Source organism: Lissotriton helveticus, chromosome 11, assembly GCF_964261635.1.
Source record: "Lissotriton helveticus chromosome 11, aLisHel1.1, whole genome shotgun sequence".
Lineage (NCBI taxonomy): Eukaryota > Metazoa > Chordata > Amphibia > Caudata > Salamandridae > Lissotriton > Lissotriton helveticus.
The window spans coordinates 1,126,463,423-1,126,482,151 of NC_136072.1; the positions used below are offsets into that span (position 1 = coordinate 1,126,463,423).

General features: G+C 45.2%; 1 protein-coding gene across 1 annotated transcript in view; it reads left to right on the top strand.

The window, feature by feature from the left end:
- The window catches only part of LOC144792699 (tRNA (32-2'-O)-methyltransferase regulator THADA-like), a 194,070-nt gene that overhangs the window by 125,748 nt on the left and 49,593 nt on the right, over positions 1 to 18,729 (top strand). The window contains exons 23-24 of the mRNA XM_078667856.1: positions 1,405 to 1,651; positions 5,091 to 5,327. Coding sequence (XP_078523982.1) covers positions 1,405 to 1,651; positions 5,091 to 5,327 — 484 coding nt within the window. The remainder of the gene's footprint in view (positions 1 to 1,404; positions 1,652 to 5,090; positions 5,328 to 18,729) is intronic.

Consider the following 18,729-nt stretch of genomic DNA (forward strand, 5'->3'; position numbering starts at 1 on the left):
TCTTACCTTTCGGCATTTGTTGGATGACATTTTCTATCTCAATTACCATGATAGGGGACTCAAGCTCTGTTAGCATTGCTGGTGGGTCCTGAGGAAGTGTAATGTCCTTCGAGAAGGACTGCAAGTCCGAGGCGTCATTTTCCTGAGGTGCACTATATAAGGTGGCATAGTATGTGTAGAAAGCATTATTTATCTCAATCTGTGTGTTGACATGATGTCCAGTGCCAGCTTTGATAGCCAATATTGAATTTCTAGGTGTGTCTGTGCATAGTAACCATGCTAGTGCCCTGCCAGACTTAACCCCTTCCGCATGCCGCCTGGCCATGTGTTCTCTATAATCTTCGACTCTGAGGTGTTCTAGTGTTTCCCTGTAGTTTGATTAGGTCTTTGCTAGATGTGTTGCTGCTGATGGAGTATCAGGAGTCCCTTGCTCCAGTCACCTGATCTCTGACTCCAGCTTCTCTATTTCTTTGTGTAGGGTCATGTTAGTGCCATAAATTGCTTTGACCATTTGCCATTCAACACAACCTTAAATGCGTCCCACTTGATCCATAAATTTGAGGCAGTTCCTTTGTTGTCTTGGAAATAGGAGACAATACATTTAGAGAGAGAGGTACATAGTGGTGTAACTTTAAGTGCTTCTACAAGGAACCGCCATGGTGGAATTCTTGGTCTGCACATTTCCCATGCCAGTCGCAGCTGCAGGGGGCTGTGGCCTGACAATGTGCACCCTAAATGCTCTGCATGGGTTGCCCTGGTAACGGCCTCATGGGAACCATATATCATATCAATTCGGGTATGTAAATTATTTAATCCAGAATAATGTGAATACTCCCTAATGTAGGGATGTATCCCCCTCCAGGCCTCATGTATCTGTAAGCTAGTTGACCACTGCTGTAGGCCCTGTGCTAGCACTATTGATTGCGCTTCGGAGAGTGGGGGACATGAGCGATCCATATCGAGATCGTGAGTGCAGGTAAAATTCCCTCCCCAATAAACCAGAGCTAGTGTGTCGTGTAATATGTGGGTGTTCAGGAGTGTAGAAAAGTAGTCGGTTAGCGCTGGGGGCATATATTGACACCAGCAAAATTGGGTGACCCTCTAGTTGGCCCCCCAACACCACATAGCGGCCCTCCGTGTCAATACGTGAGTATTGAATCTCCAGAAGTGTCCCAAGGCAGCCCAAAACAGAACCCCCCCCTGGCATAGTCATAGTTCCTATGAGGGTCCCCCTCCAGCGTCTACGCATGACGTCCAGTGTGTGGGCCGTGAGTTAAGTCTCCTGTAAGAGAGTTGTATGAACTTTGCGCCTCTGGATGATGGTGTCCAGGTCCACTTCAACTTATACTTTTAAATCTTCTCAGTCCGTTGTCACCCCCTTACTCTCCTTTTTCCATGTCCTAGGTGCCCTAACTGCCCGGACCCTGGGGCAGAAGCGCAGCTGGGGCGAGAGCTGCTCTCAGAATGCGGTCACCCCGCTGGTCTTCTTCACCCAGCACCCTGAGCTGCAGGGGGTCCTCCTGAAGGAGCTGCACGGGGCCTTCAACACGTCCACGCCATCATCCAGAGGAAGAGTCCGGCTGTGCCACAGTCTGCACCCCACCCTGACCCTGCTGAGCCACCTGCAGCCTGGCCATGAGGACGTCAGCAGGTACAGGCAGGATGAGGCTCAGTGCCTCTGTCCACTGAGGGAAGATTGCTGTTGCTTGTACACTTCCTCTGTGCTTTCAAGAGAAACTCGCACAGCTTCGATGTGTACCCGGTTTATGCATTTGAGTGAAGCGAGTGCCATGCTTCTTATACTGTTTTGCTTTCTGTGTGATCTGTTCTACGTATGTGAAGGAAGCTTGCACCATGCTGCTTGTGCAGTTTCACTGTGTGTGGGGGGAAGCTTGCACTGCTGCTGCTTGAGCAGCATCTGTTCTATGTATGTGAAGGAAACCTGCACCAAGTTGCTTGTGCTGTTTAATTTTCTATGTGGGGGACGCTTGCACTGCTGCTGCTTGAGCTGCAGCTGTCCTGTGTAATCGAGGGAAGCTTGCACCATGTTACTTGTTCAGTTTCATGTTCTATCCATGAGGAGCTTGCATTGCTGCTGCTTGAGCTGCACCCGTTCTGTCTATGGGAGAGAAGATTGCACCCTGCTGCGTGTGCAGTTTCACTTTCTATCTGTGAGCAGGTTGCACTGCTGCTGCTTCTGCCCTGTGTATGTGAGGGATGATTGTGCCCTGCTGCTTGCGCAGTTTCACTTTCAATGAGAGAGGAGCAGTAGAGTACTATACATGACATAAGCTTGCGCGGTTCGTCAGCGCTTTACGCTGTTTGTCGGCTGAGACATTTGTGAGCACAGACCATCGATGTGGTGAAATACGATGGACTCTTCGGGCTGTCCACGATTAGAGAGCGTGCATCATGCTCCAGGACACCCCACCCAAACCTGGAGCAAGACCAAGGGTGATAATACCAAGCACGGGACGTGACCCTCCAGTTGGCCAAAATGGAGTGGTCACCAACCTCTGCGAGTAGACAAATTCTTCTATTTCCGCACCACACCCCGGCGGTACAAGCCAAACGCAGATCATGATGAGGTCAAGAAAGAGCTGTGAAAGAGAGGGGCAAAGGATGGTGCTGTTCCCTGCGAAACTAGGAGTCATTGCGGAGTGGAAATCACTGCATTTACTAATATAGGGCACAGTTCGCAATGGCTGGAAGGTTGGTGTACCGTCAGATACAAGCGAAATTCAACAGAGTCCAAGTCTAGAAGGGTATTACCATATCCAGAGTATTGGGGAAAAGTAGATAAGTAAACTATTGCTTCCTGTATATGGCTTCTCTAAACCATTACGAATATCCATACAAATTGGCTTTCCAGGAAGGATACAAGATGACCCTTCTAAATTGCTAGAGATGGCTTTCGATATCTAGACATACAGATAACAAGCGAGAACCGTACCTTCCTACAACTCAACTGAAAGACCCCGCTGAAAAAATATAAAACTGATGAATCGCATTGGAGGAAGCTCCTGTTTGATGTTCTGAGTTGGGGTGTTCTTTATTATCCTATAACTCTCCCTAAGTTCCTACATGTGCTTCGGAATACTCCATACACGATCCCTTACACTTTGTTTTAAAAGGTGGACAGCGTAACTAGAATCCTGTTGTACGACGGTTGAATGACCCAAATAGTACTAACTGTACTACAAAGGTGGGTGTATGCTGGGGGACTACACTTCCAAACCTCAAAAAATATTATCAGACTTTACAACTAATTGTAATAAATGACTGGGCGTTCACTTAGCAGTAGGACCTGTCAGTAACAGCAGACAGGGTAAGGACCCCAAAGGATTCGTAAGATCCTTATATGGGGGGGGGGGCCACAAAGAAGTAGCGTGAACACACCGAAACAGTAATGAAAATATGGAGAGGAGCAAAATGTCAAATGGGATGGGGGGGAACACCTTGATTCTGGAAACACCTCTGGTATTCCGCCCTATACCTGATACTAGAGGGCCACAGTACATGGGGCGCTATTAGGATTGCACCACTCAGGGATGTCTGGAAGCCAGGTGGTCTAAAAGCATTTCAAGATCTCCCGGAAGAGTATGACCTTCCGAGCAGTTTGTGTTATAGAAACCTACAAATCAAACTTGCATTATAGAGATACCCAACACTGTTAGGAGACATTAAACAGCAATTTGCATTACAGTTTATATGATAGGCAATGCAATTACTTAATCAAGTTATATTTCTAATATACCATACACTCACCTACAACACGCAGCTGCCACTTCCACTCCTGAAAGCGAAGTGGGAAAAGGGACATTGGGAGATAGATGAGGAAGAATGGGATGGGGCTTGAATGTACCCATGGAAATTTGCAATGTGGGGAGGATTTGGATTGGCCGAATCACAGTTTTTGAATGTATGTACTACACTTGAGTACAATTAGCCAAGTTTGGCAGGACTAGAGATAGAAAGTGACTCCAGGGATGGCAGAAGCGTGACACTTTCCGGCACACCTTATGGTGCTGCTCCCAAGTACAAATATACTGGAAAGGGGAGAGGGAAAGAAACAGACCTCAGGCATAGATGTAGTCATGCCAGTCCAGTTGGGAATGTGGAGCAGCGCTGCCGTACAGAGGTACACGCGCACCTTTTATAACTTCGCCATGATGGTGAGCTAGGCGAGATGACGCTTGTAGATGTGGAAGCCACACAACACCTACTACCAGGCTGTGGGCTCAAAAGAGCTGAGAAAGTGATACACGAAGCCATAGGGTGCCCCTAAAATATTTGCGAAGGTTTTGGGGACCACTGAGGGCCAAGTGGCATTCGCTCTGTAGCACGCTCTAGAAGGTTAAGTGCACGGGTCCGGGAACCCAAGCTTGAGCCCCTATTGCCTTTCTGAGTGTTTTTGGAACGTTTGCAATAATACATTATTTGAATGAAGCTTGCAAACACAACTCTGGTGACAAATAATTTACAATGGACATGGCTGACAAGTTGGCTCAGTAACGTAAACGCTTGCCACTGATTTGTCAGTTGATCTATAGGTGACTAGTCCAAGTCCTGGACAGATCTCCCAACTGTCCAAATTTGGTAAACCAAGAAATGAAAACTCTATTGGCTTGGTCCCTGGGCATGAACCTGTAAATGAAAAGCGCTTTCACTTTTCTTAGTAGTCTGCTGGCAGAAATATACACCCATTGGGTGGTTGTACAGGTTACGCTTGCACTCCGGACGCTTATGTTGAACCTTTTCCACGTAAACGATGAATGCCTGCATTGCCGTCACTTGCCTTTTGTCGGTTCACTTTCTCCAGTAGTATGGATTTATTTATAGCATATGGTGTGGATGGGATGCAGCAGATCACTTAACATCAGGTTTTTTGAGACCATATAATTCACAAAAAGAGAAGAAGAATTATCATAGATTTACAATAGGATTCATTTGACTGCAACAATCATTTATGTTATTAAAGCTATAATAAAAATTGTGCCATATATCTCTTATGGAGATGCTTTTTTCACAGTTGGTCTACACCAGCATTCCAGTAATTCTCAACAACCACTTTTTTGTTTTTCTTCCAGTTCCTCGTCCTGTTTTGTGGAGCCCCTGGTGCAGCTCGCAGGAAACCCCATATTTGCTGTGCGTATAATGGCGGCTCAGGCCTTGGTGCCTGCGGTGCCCGTGACTGGGTACGGGACCCTCTTGCTGCGACTGGTTGGAGAATTACCTTGTGAGGCCGGTAGTACTGCCCACAATGCTTTGCAGGGACGTTTGCTGCAGATACAAGCACTGCTGACACAGGCCCTGGCTCAAAGCAGGTATGGGGAGAAGGAATTTGTACTATTTGTGCAGCAGAAAAGTGTCTTGTCTGGTGAGAGGGAAGTGACCGGGCTATTCATGACAGTGCCTCCTATGTGGCATATCCAGTGCCTTTACCCCCATTTGGACCAGTCCTGGAACCTCCAGCACTGCTGAGTCTACATAGTTTTCATGCAATGCGAACTCCAATTTCATGACAACCAATGAAAATTGTATCAGCTACTGCTAAAATCCCTGTCCTCACAAAACATGTGCCAGTGAGCTGCAGAGTTCACTTCCAGAGCAGACCATGAAGTGTGTGGAGAGGTTGCCATGCATTTACAAGCCTCTGTGCAACAGTCTATTCCCAAACATGGTATCTGAGCATTAGATGCACCATTTAGCCCTGCTTTAACTTCAGGTCCTGTGATCCCTCTCTTCGGAGGTCTCTGATGAGACCTCCTGCTGTACCTCTTATGATGTTCTAGACTCTGTTTACTACTGTGGCTTGTCCTCTCTGCTCACAATCACGGTGCTCTTCAGAGTTGAGCCTTGTAAGTTGAGTTCCGCCCCCTGCTATGCAGGGGATACTTTGTTATTCCTCCCTCCTTATCTTTTGTGCTGAGGTCAGGACTTACCGGTGTCTGTAGCCCTGTTTCTTGTCCTGATGTGCCTTCTGCTTCCATGTGTCTTGGCTTCTTCCTCTTCCTTTCCTTTGTCTTGAGGTTTTAATTAATTTTCTTTGTTTCTCCCTTAATGTTGAATTTGCACTGGAGCTCCTCCTATTTTGTTGTTGTTCCAAAGGGGAGCTTCTTATGATGTGTGGGATCCACATATCCGTAACCTGGTCGGTTGGACATAGTATATAATGCATGTTTCGTTAATGCTGATATTACCAGAAACTACTTCAAGGCACTGGATAGTGAGTAGTCAGATTGCAAAAGGAAAGGGCGTAAGGTTTGCATCCGAAAGGCCCAACTTTAACGTTAGGGCCAGAGCTGCTGACTTTGGAGCTGGGGAACCAGGTTCGAGTCTCAGCGTCGCCTCAGCGTCCTTTGATTCTGGGCAAATCACGTAATCTCCCCATGCCTACCAAACATGAGCGTGTCCTTCTGTTATGTAACTGGTGCTCATGTAAAGCGCTCCAATACCTTCGGGTAGAGTTTGCGATATATACATCTGCACCAAAAATATAAAATAACATTCCAAGTGCAGTAATGTACTTTAGAGAGGAGTCTACTTTGATGTAATCTGAATTCCTACAGAAAGAGAAGCATCTTAAAGGCTCGAGAAGTCTCGTTCGTGGCAGTGTGATCTTTGTACAATAGGTCAAGAATGAGAGTGCTGCATGAATCTGCACTTTTTGTAGCTCAGAAGGAAGCTGCCATTAATTCAGTTGAAGTACTTCTGCAGTTGAGCTGCTTATTGGACTGGAGGAAGACAGATTGGATGTACCAATCAATACAAGTTCCCCAGCATTGGATATACTGACACACTTCACTCATGCCAGACTGGGAATCCTCAGTAAAATACAAATTTCAAAAGTGAAACATTGTGTTAATCATTCCAAATAACTCTTTGTAAATGCTTGTTTTAATATGTCCCCCACTTCTTTTATGGACCAACAATTTTTGATAAATGCAATCAAAAATATCACATTTTGTTTTTTTACCAGTCAGTGAAGCTTGTTCACACCAATACCTCTGACAACCTGCAAACACTCACACTTGCCTTCATCCTTGCACCCCTTCATGCTGAGCCCAGATGAACTCCACTATCAAGTTCATTATGCTGCAAATATGCACCTGTGTTTGTAGATATAGAAAATCCTGGACAGCAGATCGCCTTGATGACATGAAGCTATCCCGGTATATCCTCCCGAGTGTTCTCTCAACCTACCTGTATGCCCTCTGGACTCGCCTGAAGGCCCTCCCAACTGCCCATAATGCCCACCGACAGCCGGAAATGCCCTGCTGACTTCCTGAATGTTGTACCGACAGCCTTCAGAATGCTGCTAAACGGCTTTGCTTCTGAGAATTAGGACCTTATTTAGATGTTGGCGGTCCTGGGACCGCCGTACTGGTGGATAGCAGTCCCACCGCCGACATCACGTCGGGCCTCCTGCCTGATCATGGTGATGGCGGTGTGACCACCACTGCCACCATGATCCTGCGATGGCGTGGAAAGCAGGCGGGAATTGCGAATCCGACCTGCCTTGCCTCCAATCATTTATTGACTGGGTCCCTGCCATGAAATGCTTGGTGGAAAGACATGTAAAGGGGCCTACATCTTTCTATGGGTGTGCATATGATGTGTCCCCCCAAAAGTACACACTCATGCGTGCACTGAGTGGCATGCACAACATGGTGCATACCACACTGCACAGACTTGCTGGAGGCGCTGTCACTGCAGGAGGGTGCTTTTTAGGCTCTCTTATGAGCCAAACATTCCAGCCGCCGTGACGCTGCCTCACCGGCTGCCCTGGATTACTGTTGTAATCCGGTGGGTGGAAGAGCAAACGTCTTGGCCATCTTTCTCAGACTGCGACAGCGGTAGCCCAGCGGGAAGACCACAAACATCTAAATCAGGCCCTTAATATCTTGCTTTCAGTGTTTCTCCTAAGGCTTGCTAACACCATCCTAGGACAAAACGGGAACTCCCGGAACAAATATGGCCTGCAGTTGAAATCCCTGTATTGAGAAACATTTTGGAATTCATCAATGTGTGGAGCAGCACCCAAGGCCTTAAGCAGGCCCATTCTTACGCTACGTTCAAAAGAGGGTTGAAAAACCTCCTGTGTCACTGCCAAGATATCCTTGTTACTCCAACACTCTCAGAAAATACCTGCTCCCTGAGTGTTTATTGCTTAGTGCTTCATTCTCAGTTACATTTAGTCACCTGTTTGAGAACCTGGTATCCACTTTTGAACATGGACGCATATGATTTTTGCTTCACTACCATTCAAGCATTTGTTTGGGATAAGTAATATTTGCACATTTATTTTCAAAATCCACACCACAGTGTGACTGTTTTTAGAAACCTGTATTCTATCTTACATTGCCTTTCTCCCAATAAGTACTCCATTGTAAAGTGCTCTGACATTGATGAAATTGGTCCACTCTACAGAAAATCTCAAATCAATAAATACTGTCCTCACTGCACATTAACTCAGTCTACCCTTTTAGCCACAGACTCGCGTTTTACATCTCCTTCCATATTCCTATACTCTTACCCAAGTCTCAGTAATTGGCCCAATTCACATTGGTCGTTTTCCCCTCCATAACTTGAGCCGAGCTTGTCGCCATACTTAAATCTGCGACCCAATAGAGTGCTGCCTCTGACATCTTCACCTTCAAATTGGTCCTGCACCGGTATCAGACCATGCCTCATCCACTCTTTTTCCTTGCAACCTACCCACAACGTATCATATCAACGGCTGTCATTCCCCTCCTTTTAGGACAGAAGTCCTCCTTATGGCTTGAGAAATTTGTGCTACCCTTCCTTTTCAAATTTTACCTGACCTTATTTATTTTTCTGTTAGAGACTTCTAGCTACAGATTCCTCACCTTTTGAATATTCCCTAGGCATCCGACTGATTCAGGAAACTTTTCAGCAATACCTCTGCGCATCGGTAGGTGGCGCCGTGTGGGTCTGCACTGCTGCTATTCTTTTCTAGAAATGATGTGCGAACCCTATACATGTGCCACTTCCACATGCTGACATCAGTTCCTTTCTTTCAATGCCACCAGATGCAGATCAGGAGCTACCTCCTGTCTTTTTGAGACCTTTTCCTCAATCGCAAAATTGTTTTACAGTGTGCAAAGGACATGTCAGGTCCCAAAACAACAGGTTTAAAGCCCTGTAAGGACTGCCGCAGACAAATGTCTGTGACAGATCCTCCCAAAATGTGCCTGTGGTGGCTTAGTTAGAGCCACAACTTTAAGGCCTGCTGTTACTATGCGCCAGTTACCCCAAAGTCCATACGAGATCGCAAGATGATACTCTATATCGCCAAGCACTGGAGGAGACTGCAATGAGATTGGTCCAAGTCGAAAGTGTGGTCCCATTCGACATCTAGAGGTCACCAGAGTAGTTTCAGGGGTCAGTCCTTCTCTCTGTCCAAATCTTCAGGTAAGACCTGGAAGGAAGACAAGTCATCTAAGTGGGACTTGGCTACTTCCTGCCACTAACACACCCCTGAGAAGGCATAGGGGAGGCACTATACCTCTTGATCTTGTTCCCAGAATTGTTCAACTTCTGTGCCGATCAGGCAACTTGTTCAGACACAACCCGTGTTTCCAAGGCTAGCAGATGGAAGAATTCCACGAGATCATGCTCCAACTCTTTGGCTCCTTACCTACTGCCTCTGGCGCGCCAGCGGTCCCTATAAAGTCAAGAAGTTCTCAACCTGGGTTACCTCCGGCACGTACACCCTCGACACCAACTGAACCATCCAAGCCCATACCAGGGTCGCCTCCATTTCCGCTCTCGACTCCACTTCCAGCGCCATGGTCCACGGCAGAGCCTGGCACATCGACAGCAATGCTGGATTTATCAACGCTGTAAGAAAAGGCCCTAATTGTCCTTTCTGACATCTAGTCGGCGCCAGTTTGACCTCAATCGAAGTTTCTTCCACCTGTGGTTGAGGCTCCCATTCCTCCATTTGCTCTGCCTCCACAGTCAAAAATGCACACCCTGCATTCCTTGTTCAGCACTATTTCGGATAACGATTACAATATGGGTGATTAGATTGGCCACCCTTATCACTAAGAAAATTGGTATGATGTCCTGCAGGAGACTAGCGGTCTAAATGCTTCCCGAGTCCAGTCTTGTCTCTCCTCCTGGGTCTGCCGCTGAGGAAAGTGCTTCCTATGCCATAGTTATGCATAGGGCAGCCAAAGTCCTTGACCTCTAGCTCCCCACCTTAGAGGTTAAGATCAATGTACTTACAGAGATCCTTTAACTGGGGCAGACATTTACTGAGCCCTTCTTACAATTCAATGAGGCCTTTACGGACACTTTGTTGGGGTCATGGGCCAAACCTGGCTGAGGTCCACTAGTTTTTCAGGTGATGTCCATCTCTCTCGCTTGTGGACATGCTGCTTGATGGGACTCGCCTGTTTAGGAACCTTTGCTTTAATTTTTTCACCGCTGCACCTTCCACTGTCCACCCAATGACTGACGGAGGACCACCTTTCTGTTTAACAGCAGGAAGCGCAAGCCCTGTTGGCCAAAAAAGCTATTGAGAGGGTGCCTGTGCTAGAAGTAGTGCATGGTTGTTACTCCCACCAATTCCTGGTGCTAAAAAGTACAGAGGCCTTTGCCTATTTTAGACCTGTGCCCTCAACTCTTTCTTCCAGAAGGACACATTCAAGGTGCTCACCCAGGGCCTGGTCTTGTCTGTCCTTGACCCTGGAGACTGGATGGTGGTGTTGGATCTACGGAATGCCTGTTTCTATATACTCGTCCTGCAGGCCCATTGGTGCTACTTGCAGTTTGTGGCAGGACAGGAGCATTTTCATTCACTGTGCCCTCCCCCCCCCCATTTGCTCTGACCAGTGCCCCTTGCGTGTTGGTGGTGGTGGCAGCACACCTTCAGCGGTCATGAGTCCCCGTCCTCTACCTCAGCGACCAGCTGTTGAAAGTGGGCTTGTCCCAGGCAGTCATCAACCACCTTCAGACTATGGCGAACCACTGGTCATCTTTGGGGTTCACTGTCAACATACTGAAGTCACACCTCACTGCTTCTCAGACGCTCCACTTTATTGGAGCTATTTTGGCCACAATTTGGTTTTGTGTCTTTCCCCGAGAAAGGAGAGTCCATGATATTAAAGCTGTGATCCAGATCTTTCAGCCTCTACTGATTTTCAGTGAGGTCGACTCTGAGCCTGCTGGGACTAATGGCCTCCTGCCTTCTGCTGGTCAAACACGCCAGGTGGCATATGCGGGCTCTGCAGTGGAATCTGAATTCTCAGAGGGCTGAACATCGAGGGGACCTCTTCAACCACATCCAAAGGAGACTGCAACAGAGCTGTAATGGTGGTTGCTGGACCCCTCGCTGTACCCTACCCAGAGCTGATAGTGGTGACCAATGCGTCCACTTCTGATCTGGGGCGGCCACCTGGGAGAGAAAGAGATCTGACGTCTCTGATGGATTACTGGCTCTTTATAAACCTTCTGAAGTTGTGGGCCATCCACTTGGCATTGAAAACCTTCCTTAAACCTAATAAGGAGAGGCGGGCACAGGTGCTCACAGACAACACCACCACCATGTGGTATTGCAACTAACCGGTTGGAGTGGAGTCCTGGGCCCTCTACCAAGAGGCACTAGGCCTCTGGAAATTGCTGAACCATCATGGAATTTTCCTGGTGGTGAGACACCATGCAGAATCTTTAAATGCCAGGACAGAGGAACTCAGACATCGAAGTCTGGTGGATCATGAATGGCAATTTCACAAAGAAATGGCGCGGATTGTTTTGGCACATGGGGAGGACCTTGGCTTGATCTATTCACCACCATTGAGAATGTGCAAAGTCAGCGGTTCTGTGCCCTGGAGTTTCCAAAGCATCTCTTGTTTGGAGACGTGTTCTGCATAGGTTGGAACTCTGGACTCCTGTTTGCTTTTCTGCCAATACCTCTTCTATTCCAAGTTCTAAAGAAGATCAGGACCAACCAGGGCCAAGTCATCCTCATGGCCCCAGATTAGGCTCAGAAAATATGGTATCCAGAACCACTGGGTGTGAGTATCTGTCCTCCGATCAGGCTGCCGTTCCAGAGAACCTTCTGTTAAGCAAAGGGGCAGGCCTGGTTTCTGCAGCTGGGCCTTCGCGCTCTCCACCTTCATGCTTGGATACTGAATGGTGACAGCTGACCACCTTTAACCTTCCTTAGGAGGTGGTTGATGTCTTCTTCTAAGTCAGGCGTGCCTCACAAAAACTGTGTACACCCATCGTTGGGACAGTTTGTGGATTGATGCAGTGCATGGCAGTTTGACCACCTGCAGGCTAAATTAACTGGACGTGATGTTGTTTGTTTTGTACCTCGCCCAGCAAGGCGTTGTTATGAGTACAGTTAAAGGGGTACCTTTGTAGTGTAGTTCCTATCTTCCCAATAGGCTCTGCGCATTGGAATAGTACCTACAGCAGTAAAGGCCTAGGCCAGATGTTAACTAGGTCTACTACTGTCGATACTAGACTTAATTTTTGGGTTTGCCAGCTAAGCTCAGAGTTCGCTAGAAACTTTCTCGAATGTTCAAGGAAGGATTAACTCCCCTGATTAGACAAGAAGGGATTTAGTTTCTGACAACCATAGAACATGACAACTTTGCTCTCCCCTAATCAAGAGTCAATCTCAAGAGTCGTGTGAGCACAAGGCAATTATTTTACTCAGTCAGTACGTGCATTCTTAGTCTCATCAGAATGTAGAGAAAAGGAAGAGACGGGCGTGTTCAATAAAAGATGTTATTTATTGATCAGTCTCTTTTCTCGTACAAGAGAAATGGATCGATATTATTGCAATACTTATAGTTAAGTAAAGTGCATACATTAGAAGCAATAGTATAAAATAATACTGTAAAAACATTGATATGGTTTCTGAGCCATATGATGTTTAAAATGATTAAAATATATTTACATACACATATACATTTGACTAAACGTACTCAACTGGTGTTTCTAAATACGCCTACCCCGTGTACCTGACCTAAGTCTAATGCGTGGGCGGGAAATAGAAAGTTACAGTTTAAGTTAAGTTTGTTTTTGCCAAGTGAATAACTAAAGAATTCTCTGTGAGGGGTTATTCAGTTCTGTACCTGGAATTTAGGATGAATGAGGAATGGTATCTCTTTCTCTGCTCTCGATATTCCAGGCTGCCTGCGAGGGCTACCCGGAAGCGCCGGTGCTGGGTCTCTCGGCTTGAGATAGCAGCGCGTCTCTCAGCGCGTCAGGAGGGCGGGGCTGTTGCCTGCGGGGTCTGCTTCTGCTCTCGGCTTCGGCAAGTATGGCTGCTCCGTCTTGTCACCACGCGTGTGTTTGCATAGGGCAAGGTCGGCAATATTTATACCTTAAAGGTGCCGGGATTGACGTAAGGATGGACATAGGTACGTCAATAAAGATGTCATACGACTTGCTCGTTAGCACATTCTTTACTAAAGTTCTCTGTGAAATCAAAACAATGGCCGCACGGATTATCCAGGTTGTCATAGGTTTGATTTGTTATGAGAACGTCGTATGCCTTATCAGGGGCTGGAGGAATGTCGCTTGTCTAATTAGATCTCAAGCGTTATGACCTAATCAGATAACACGTTCCTGTGCCGTAGTGTGACTGCGTCAGATAACGGTATCTGCATCATGGGGGTTTTCTTGCCTCATGGGCTGACTGTTAGTTAACTAGCTAGGTAGTTTAACCAGAATAGGGTCAGGAATAGGGGGATCGATTCAGAACCTATAGAAATACACGACACCCACTCCACGCTAACTATGGTCATATCTACTAATCTATGCATAGTATAACATAGTACAACATACTATAGAGTATAGTGTATACCTTACCACCCCAAAATACATAAATGCATTTTGAAATTTTCAAATATACTGAAAAATTGCAGTCATATATATTGTATGCACTTAAGCTATGAATTAAATGCAAAGGTAAGCACGCATTTTATGCATTATTGCTTGTTGGTATATGAGAAATACACATGAAATGGCTCTTAATATGGCTATACAGAAAGAAAGGTCGAAACCATTTCATCACATAATATATTTTGTGAACATACCAGCGGGCAGCTAAAGTCTATATAAAGTCTATAAAGTATCTAAAAATAGAAATCTTAGTTCTCTAGGAATAGTTTTCTTACTTTAAGCAGAAGATCAGTGTCCCGGGGAAAAAATATATAGAAAAATATTTTAAGGGCTTGCTGAAAAAAGTTGCTGTCCGTGAACTGGATTGTAATTGTTCACGTGACTTTATTTTTAAAGTTGAAGGCCGAATTCAGGGAACGCCGTGTGCGAGTTTACTCAAAAGTCTCTATTTCTGTTCCGGAGAGAACATCATATCATTCAGGCTTTCGAAAAAACTGTCAACAGCTTCATGGGAAAGTTCCTCTAAGTCGGAAATAGGGGTAACCATGCATTCGTGTGCATGATTGTCTCCATTGACATTCTGATTTGCATTGCTGACAGAAGGTCGTACCTGTTCGATGCTGCTTTCATCTTGAACTTCACTACTCTTCAATCGTAGTGGTGAAGATTCCAGGAATGCCGTCATCAGAATTGGCAGCCTTTGAGGGCAGCACAGTGCGTGAACCTTGGTAGGAACCAACAGTGTATCTGCATCCACCGGCGCATCCGATTGTAGCGTCAGACAGGTGTCTAACACGCATTCTTCTCCGCATAGCAGACACCTTAGTACAGGTAAAACACACCTTTGCCACATTGGTCGAAATGATAGAAACCAAGTCATGTTTAGGTCTCTAAGCCGGGAGAGTCCCAGGATTTTTGATATCCGGTCCCGGTATCCAATGGCTAGGATCGTATCTTCCATTGTCGCGAGAGTTTGATCTGTGACATGGGTTGCCATAACGAAAAATAAGGACTAGGAATAGGATTCCTGCAATTAGTCCCAGGATCAGGGGAAGTCCGCCAAAAATCGAATGGACGAAATCTGGAAAAATACCCAGTATGGCTTTGAATGGTGTTAATGCCATCGAAAATACTGTCTTAAATACCTTTGAGACCCCAGTGGTATCAGAAATATTTAAGATTTCGCTCAGGATTTCCGCGAAATGTACGGGGGAATTAGTTGATAATAATGTATGTATCTCTGCAGTCGTCCTTGCGACTTGTAGATCATACGTTTCTTTAGATGACGTGAGCCTTGTAGGCGTCTGAAGAAGCACTGTTTTCATTCTGCTTAAAGTATCTATTCGAATAGAAGTAATTTTCAAACCGGGCCATGCCCTTGCCTCCCTGTCTGGAAAGGAGCTGGGGAATAAAGAACGTCCACAGCACTTGACCTTCGCCGTCGTAGTGACGAGATAAGGAGTCCCGGGCATAAGACTACACCATCTGCGGTCTACAATAAGAATGTAACTCCCATTATAGAGTCTTTGAAAGAATGGTTCTATTTCAGTTGCAGGTGCGCCTTGCTGGTGACATGAAAGGTTGTATGAATTCCCTTCACAGGCTCCGTGCAAACTAATACCGTTACACAGAAGCGTGCCGCTTAGTGACATAGCACAATTGTTGCCACTAAGAAACACTTTCTGTCCTTTGTTACTGACACATGCATGTGAATAGGGCAGGTTCCAAGTTGTTTTAAGGTACCCCTTTCCCAATTTCTCGTACATGCCAGCCTGTATATATTTTTGGCAGTATTGAAACCTGAAGGTTGAGATTGGAATATTTATGATTCCGTGGATTATCCATTCACTGACAGGTCGTTCTGACATTGTCATTGGTAATCTTTCTAGTTTTTCAATGCTCAAGATTGTATAATCAGCACCCTTCTGCGCCATACCGATTTGTCTATCAGTAAGGTTAAAGATTTGGAATAGTGACGTTGTGTTGATTAAACGCCAAGGCACGTAGCCTGAACGCAGATTTTGTAACGTCCAGCCAAGCTGTACAATAGAACGCAATTGTGACTGTCCATGTTGTAATAACAGTAAGTCTTGCGATAATATATCGATTGCTGAAGACACAATGCTGTCCAATGAAAAAATTCTGGAGGACAGAGTCATTAACCCATTGTCCACTACAGAAAGTGATTTTACCAAATTAATACGATCAATTTCACGTATTCTCTCTGCTGTCTCAATTTGAGTAACCTTCCAGGCCTCATTGTATGCTGCATATACAGAGGCTGCTATGAAACGCTTATGACGCTGTTTGCGTGGTCCCAGTATGAAATCACGCAAGTCAGCACCATCAGTAAGTAAAGTTAGGTGTTGCTTAATTTCAGGCAGTGTGGAAGTTTGTAGCCATTGAAGGCATAATTTGCCCACACTGTAGGTTGTTATTATCCCTGGGTGATGTCTTTGGGGATATCTAGGGTCTGGCCTGGTCATTTTGAAACCCTGTGTTTTATTCAGGAATCTATCTTGACAGTTATTTGTATCTGTGGGCCAGATCAACCATTGTTTCCAATCAGGATGTGTTCTGTTTTGGTTAAGTATATGGTTTATGTCTATTTCTTCATCTGTTTCAGAGCTATTGCTAAACATTGTCGGCTTTGGAATAGACAGGTTATTTAAATCTTTGATTTTGGCTAAGCCAAGACAGGTGGTTTGTTGAACAGTGTCATTTAAAAATATCATTTGTTCTGGGATCATGCAGGCTCTAAACAAAGCTTCTAAACCCTGTACTTGCCATTCTTTTGTACCCCAAACACTTTTCAAATCAACATTTTTGTCCCAATAATCAAATCCAAAAGTATTCATTTTTTCAAAGAACGAATCAGAATAAATCAATTTTGTGTTGGTTATCATGGTTTTCATCCCTGTCTTGTTTGACAATTTGTAATAAAATGTTTCAGCATTAGTTATGTTAAAACCTGAAAAATATGAATATTTGTCATAAACGGTTCTAGAGCTCCCTTTTGGAGGTGTAGCACAATGTTCCCATTGATTATAATTTAAAACATTTCTAGGTTGTGCAGATTTATGCAAGAAATGGTTACCATAATGGTTATAGCAATACATACTATCATAATTTGTAGAAGCCTGCAAATAATCATGTTTTGTAAATTTAGCAGACATTACTAAGTCAGACATCATATTATTTATACTTTCAAAGTCCCAATCATCAGCAAATGAGTTTGGTTTTGCAAAATCACTCAAGGAGATCTTGATTTGGTGTGGATATTTCAGGATCTCGACCGGACCATAAATTTCATAGTCAGTGTTGTCCCAGGCTACCCCACCAGGTATTGGAATTGCTGTGAAGTTGGCTGAAGAAAGTTCTGAAGAAAGTTCTCGTTTCTTGACGTGTGAAGATGTGTGTGGTTTGAGGACCAAGTTGATGTTCTGACTTGCTGTGTCCATTTTAGCATATTTTCCCTCAATGAAGCGTCCCAAAGTAAATACCATGATGAGCCAAAGTATGAGGATAAATGCACCAAAACCCACCCAAAATTCAATCCATGGAGAAACCAGATATGTTTCTTTCAGTTGTTTCAAAAGTTCCTTAGCTTTGTCTTTAAAGGATTTTGATGATGGCTGTGTCTTTTGTTCACTGAAGCCGTCAGAGGAATCATCGAAGTTGATGAAGTAACCAGATGCAGTTCTGTCAATTGTTCCAATTGGTTCAGGATTTTTGTTTTTTGCATTTTCACTTGGTACTTCAGTATAGATTGGTGTCTCTCTGCTAAATGTCTTTATTTGGGTTTTCAGAGGTCTTAGTTCTATTGCATTGTTGCATAGTCCTTGTTGTTCTTCTGTAGGCGTTTCGAATGTGATGAGCCTCTTTGATAGGACCTCTGTACTGGTAGCAAACCTTGGTGTTCTGCTACTTATTGGGAGTCCACTTGGCCTACTGTTTGTTATCGGCCACATGTTGTGGTTTTACCAGGTCGATGGATACAACTCGGTTCTCCTTTTTTCCAGCAAGTGGCGGTAGTAGAACTGATCTTGTCCCGTTGACAGACAAGACAGGAACTGCTTTTCTGTAAGAAGGCCCAAATTCCTTCTTTACCGCGATCTTCTCCCTGACTAGATCCCCGACTTTTGGAATCCAGACAGGTCTTGCTGGGACAGGTGGTGAATCTTCAGTGGTCGTTGGCTGTTGTTTCAACTGTATGTTGCTCAGGTCTTTTCTTGTTTTGTTTAAGTCCTGCAAAATAGCCAAACGGTCTTTGACATCAAAGGTTTTTTCTATTACCACTGAAGTCTGACTATCAAGGTCAGAGATCAACATCCTAGTTCCGAATAATAATTCGTACGGACTGAATCCCTTCAGAGAATTTCTTGGCAAGTTATTTAGACTACGTTGGACACTTATTAGATGTTTGACCCACCCAGCTCCCGAACCTAATATCCTTTCTATTATAGATTGCTTTCTGCCTTGGTTTTTTCTTTACACCGTCCCATACCCTCAGGAAGGAAGTGAGAAGATTCCCGCTGGGCTGTGCTCATTTGGCCATGTTTCCCCCCCAGGCTGGTTTGCTTGAGTGAAAGAAATGGTCGAACGTAGCATGCTCTTAGCGTATATGCCATTTAGACTCGCAAATCTTGTATAATAGTCCGGACGTCAGCCAAGTGCTGGTGATCTACATTATAAGTGGAAACTAGCCTGTATATGTTAATCGCAAGCCATTCTTTTTGCTGGTAATATTATCTGCCTTGATACGACGAGGTATTAAACTGCTTCTCTCCCCACTGCGATCTCTGTTGCAGTTTGGGCAGTTTTTTACAAACATGGTGT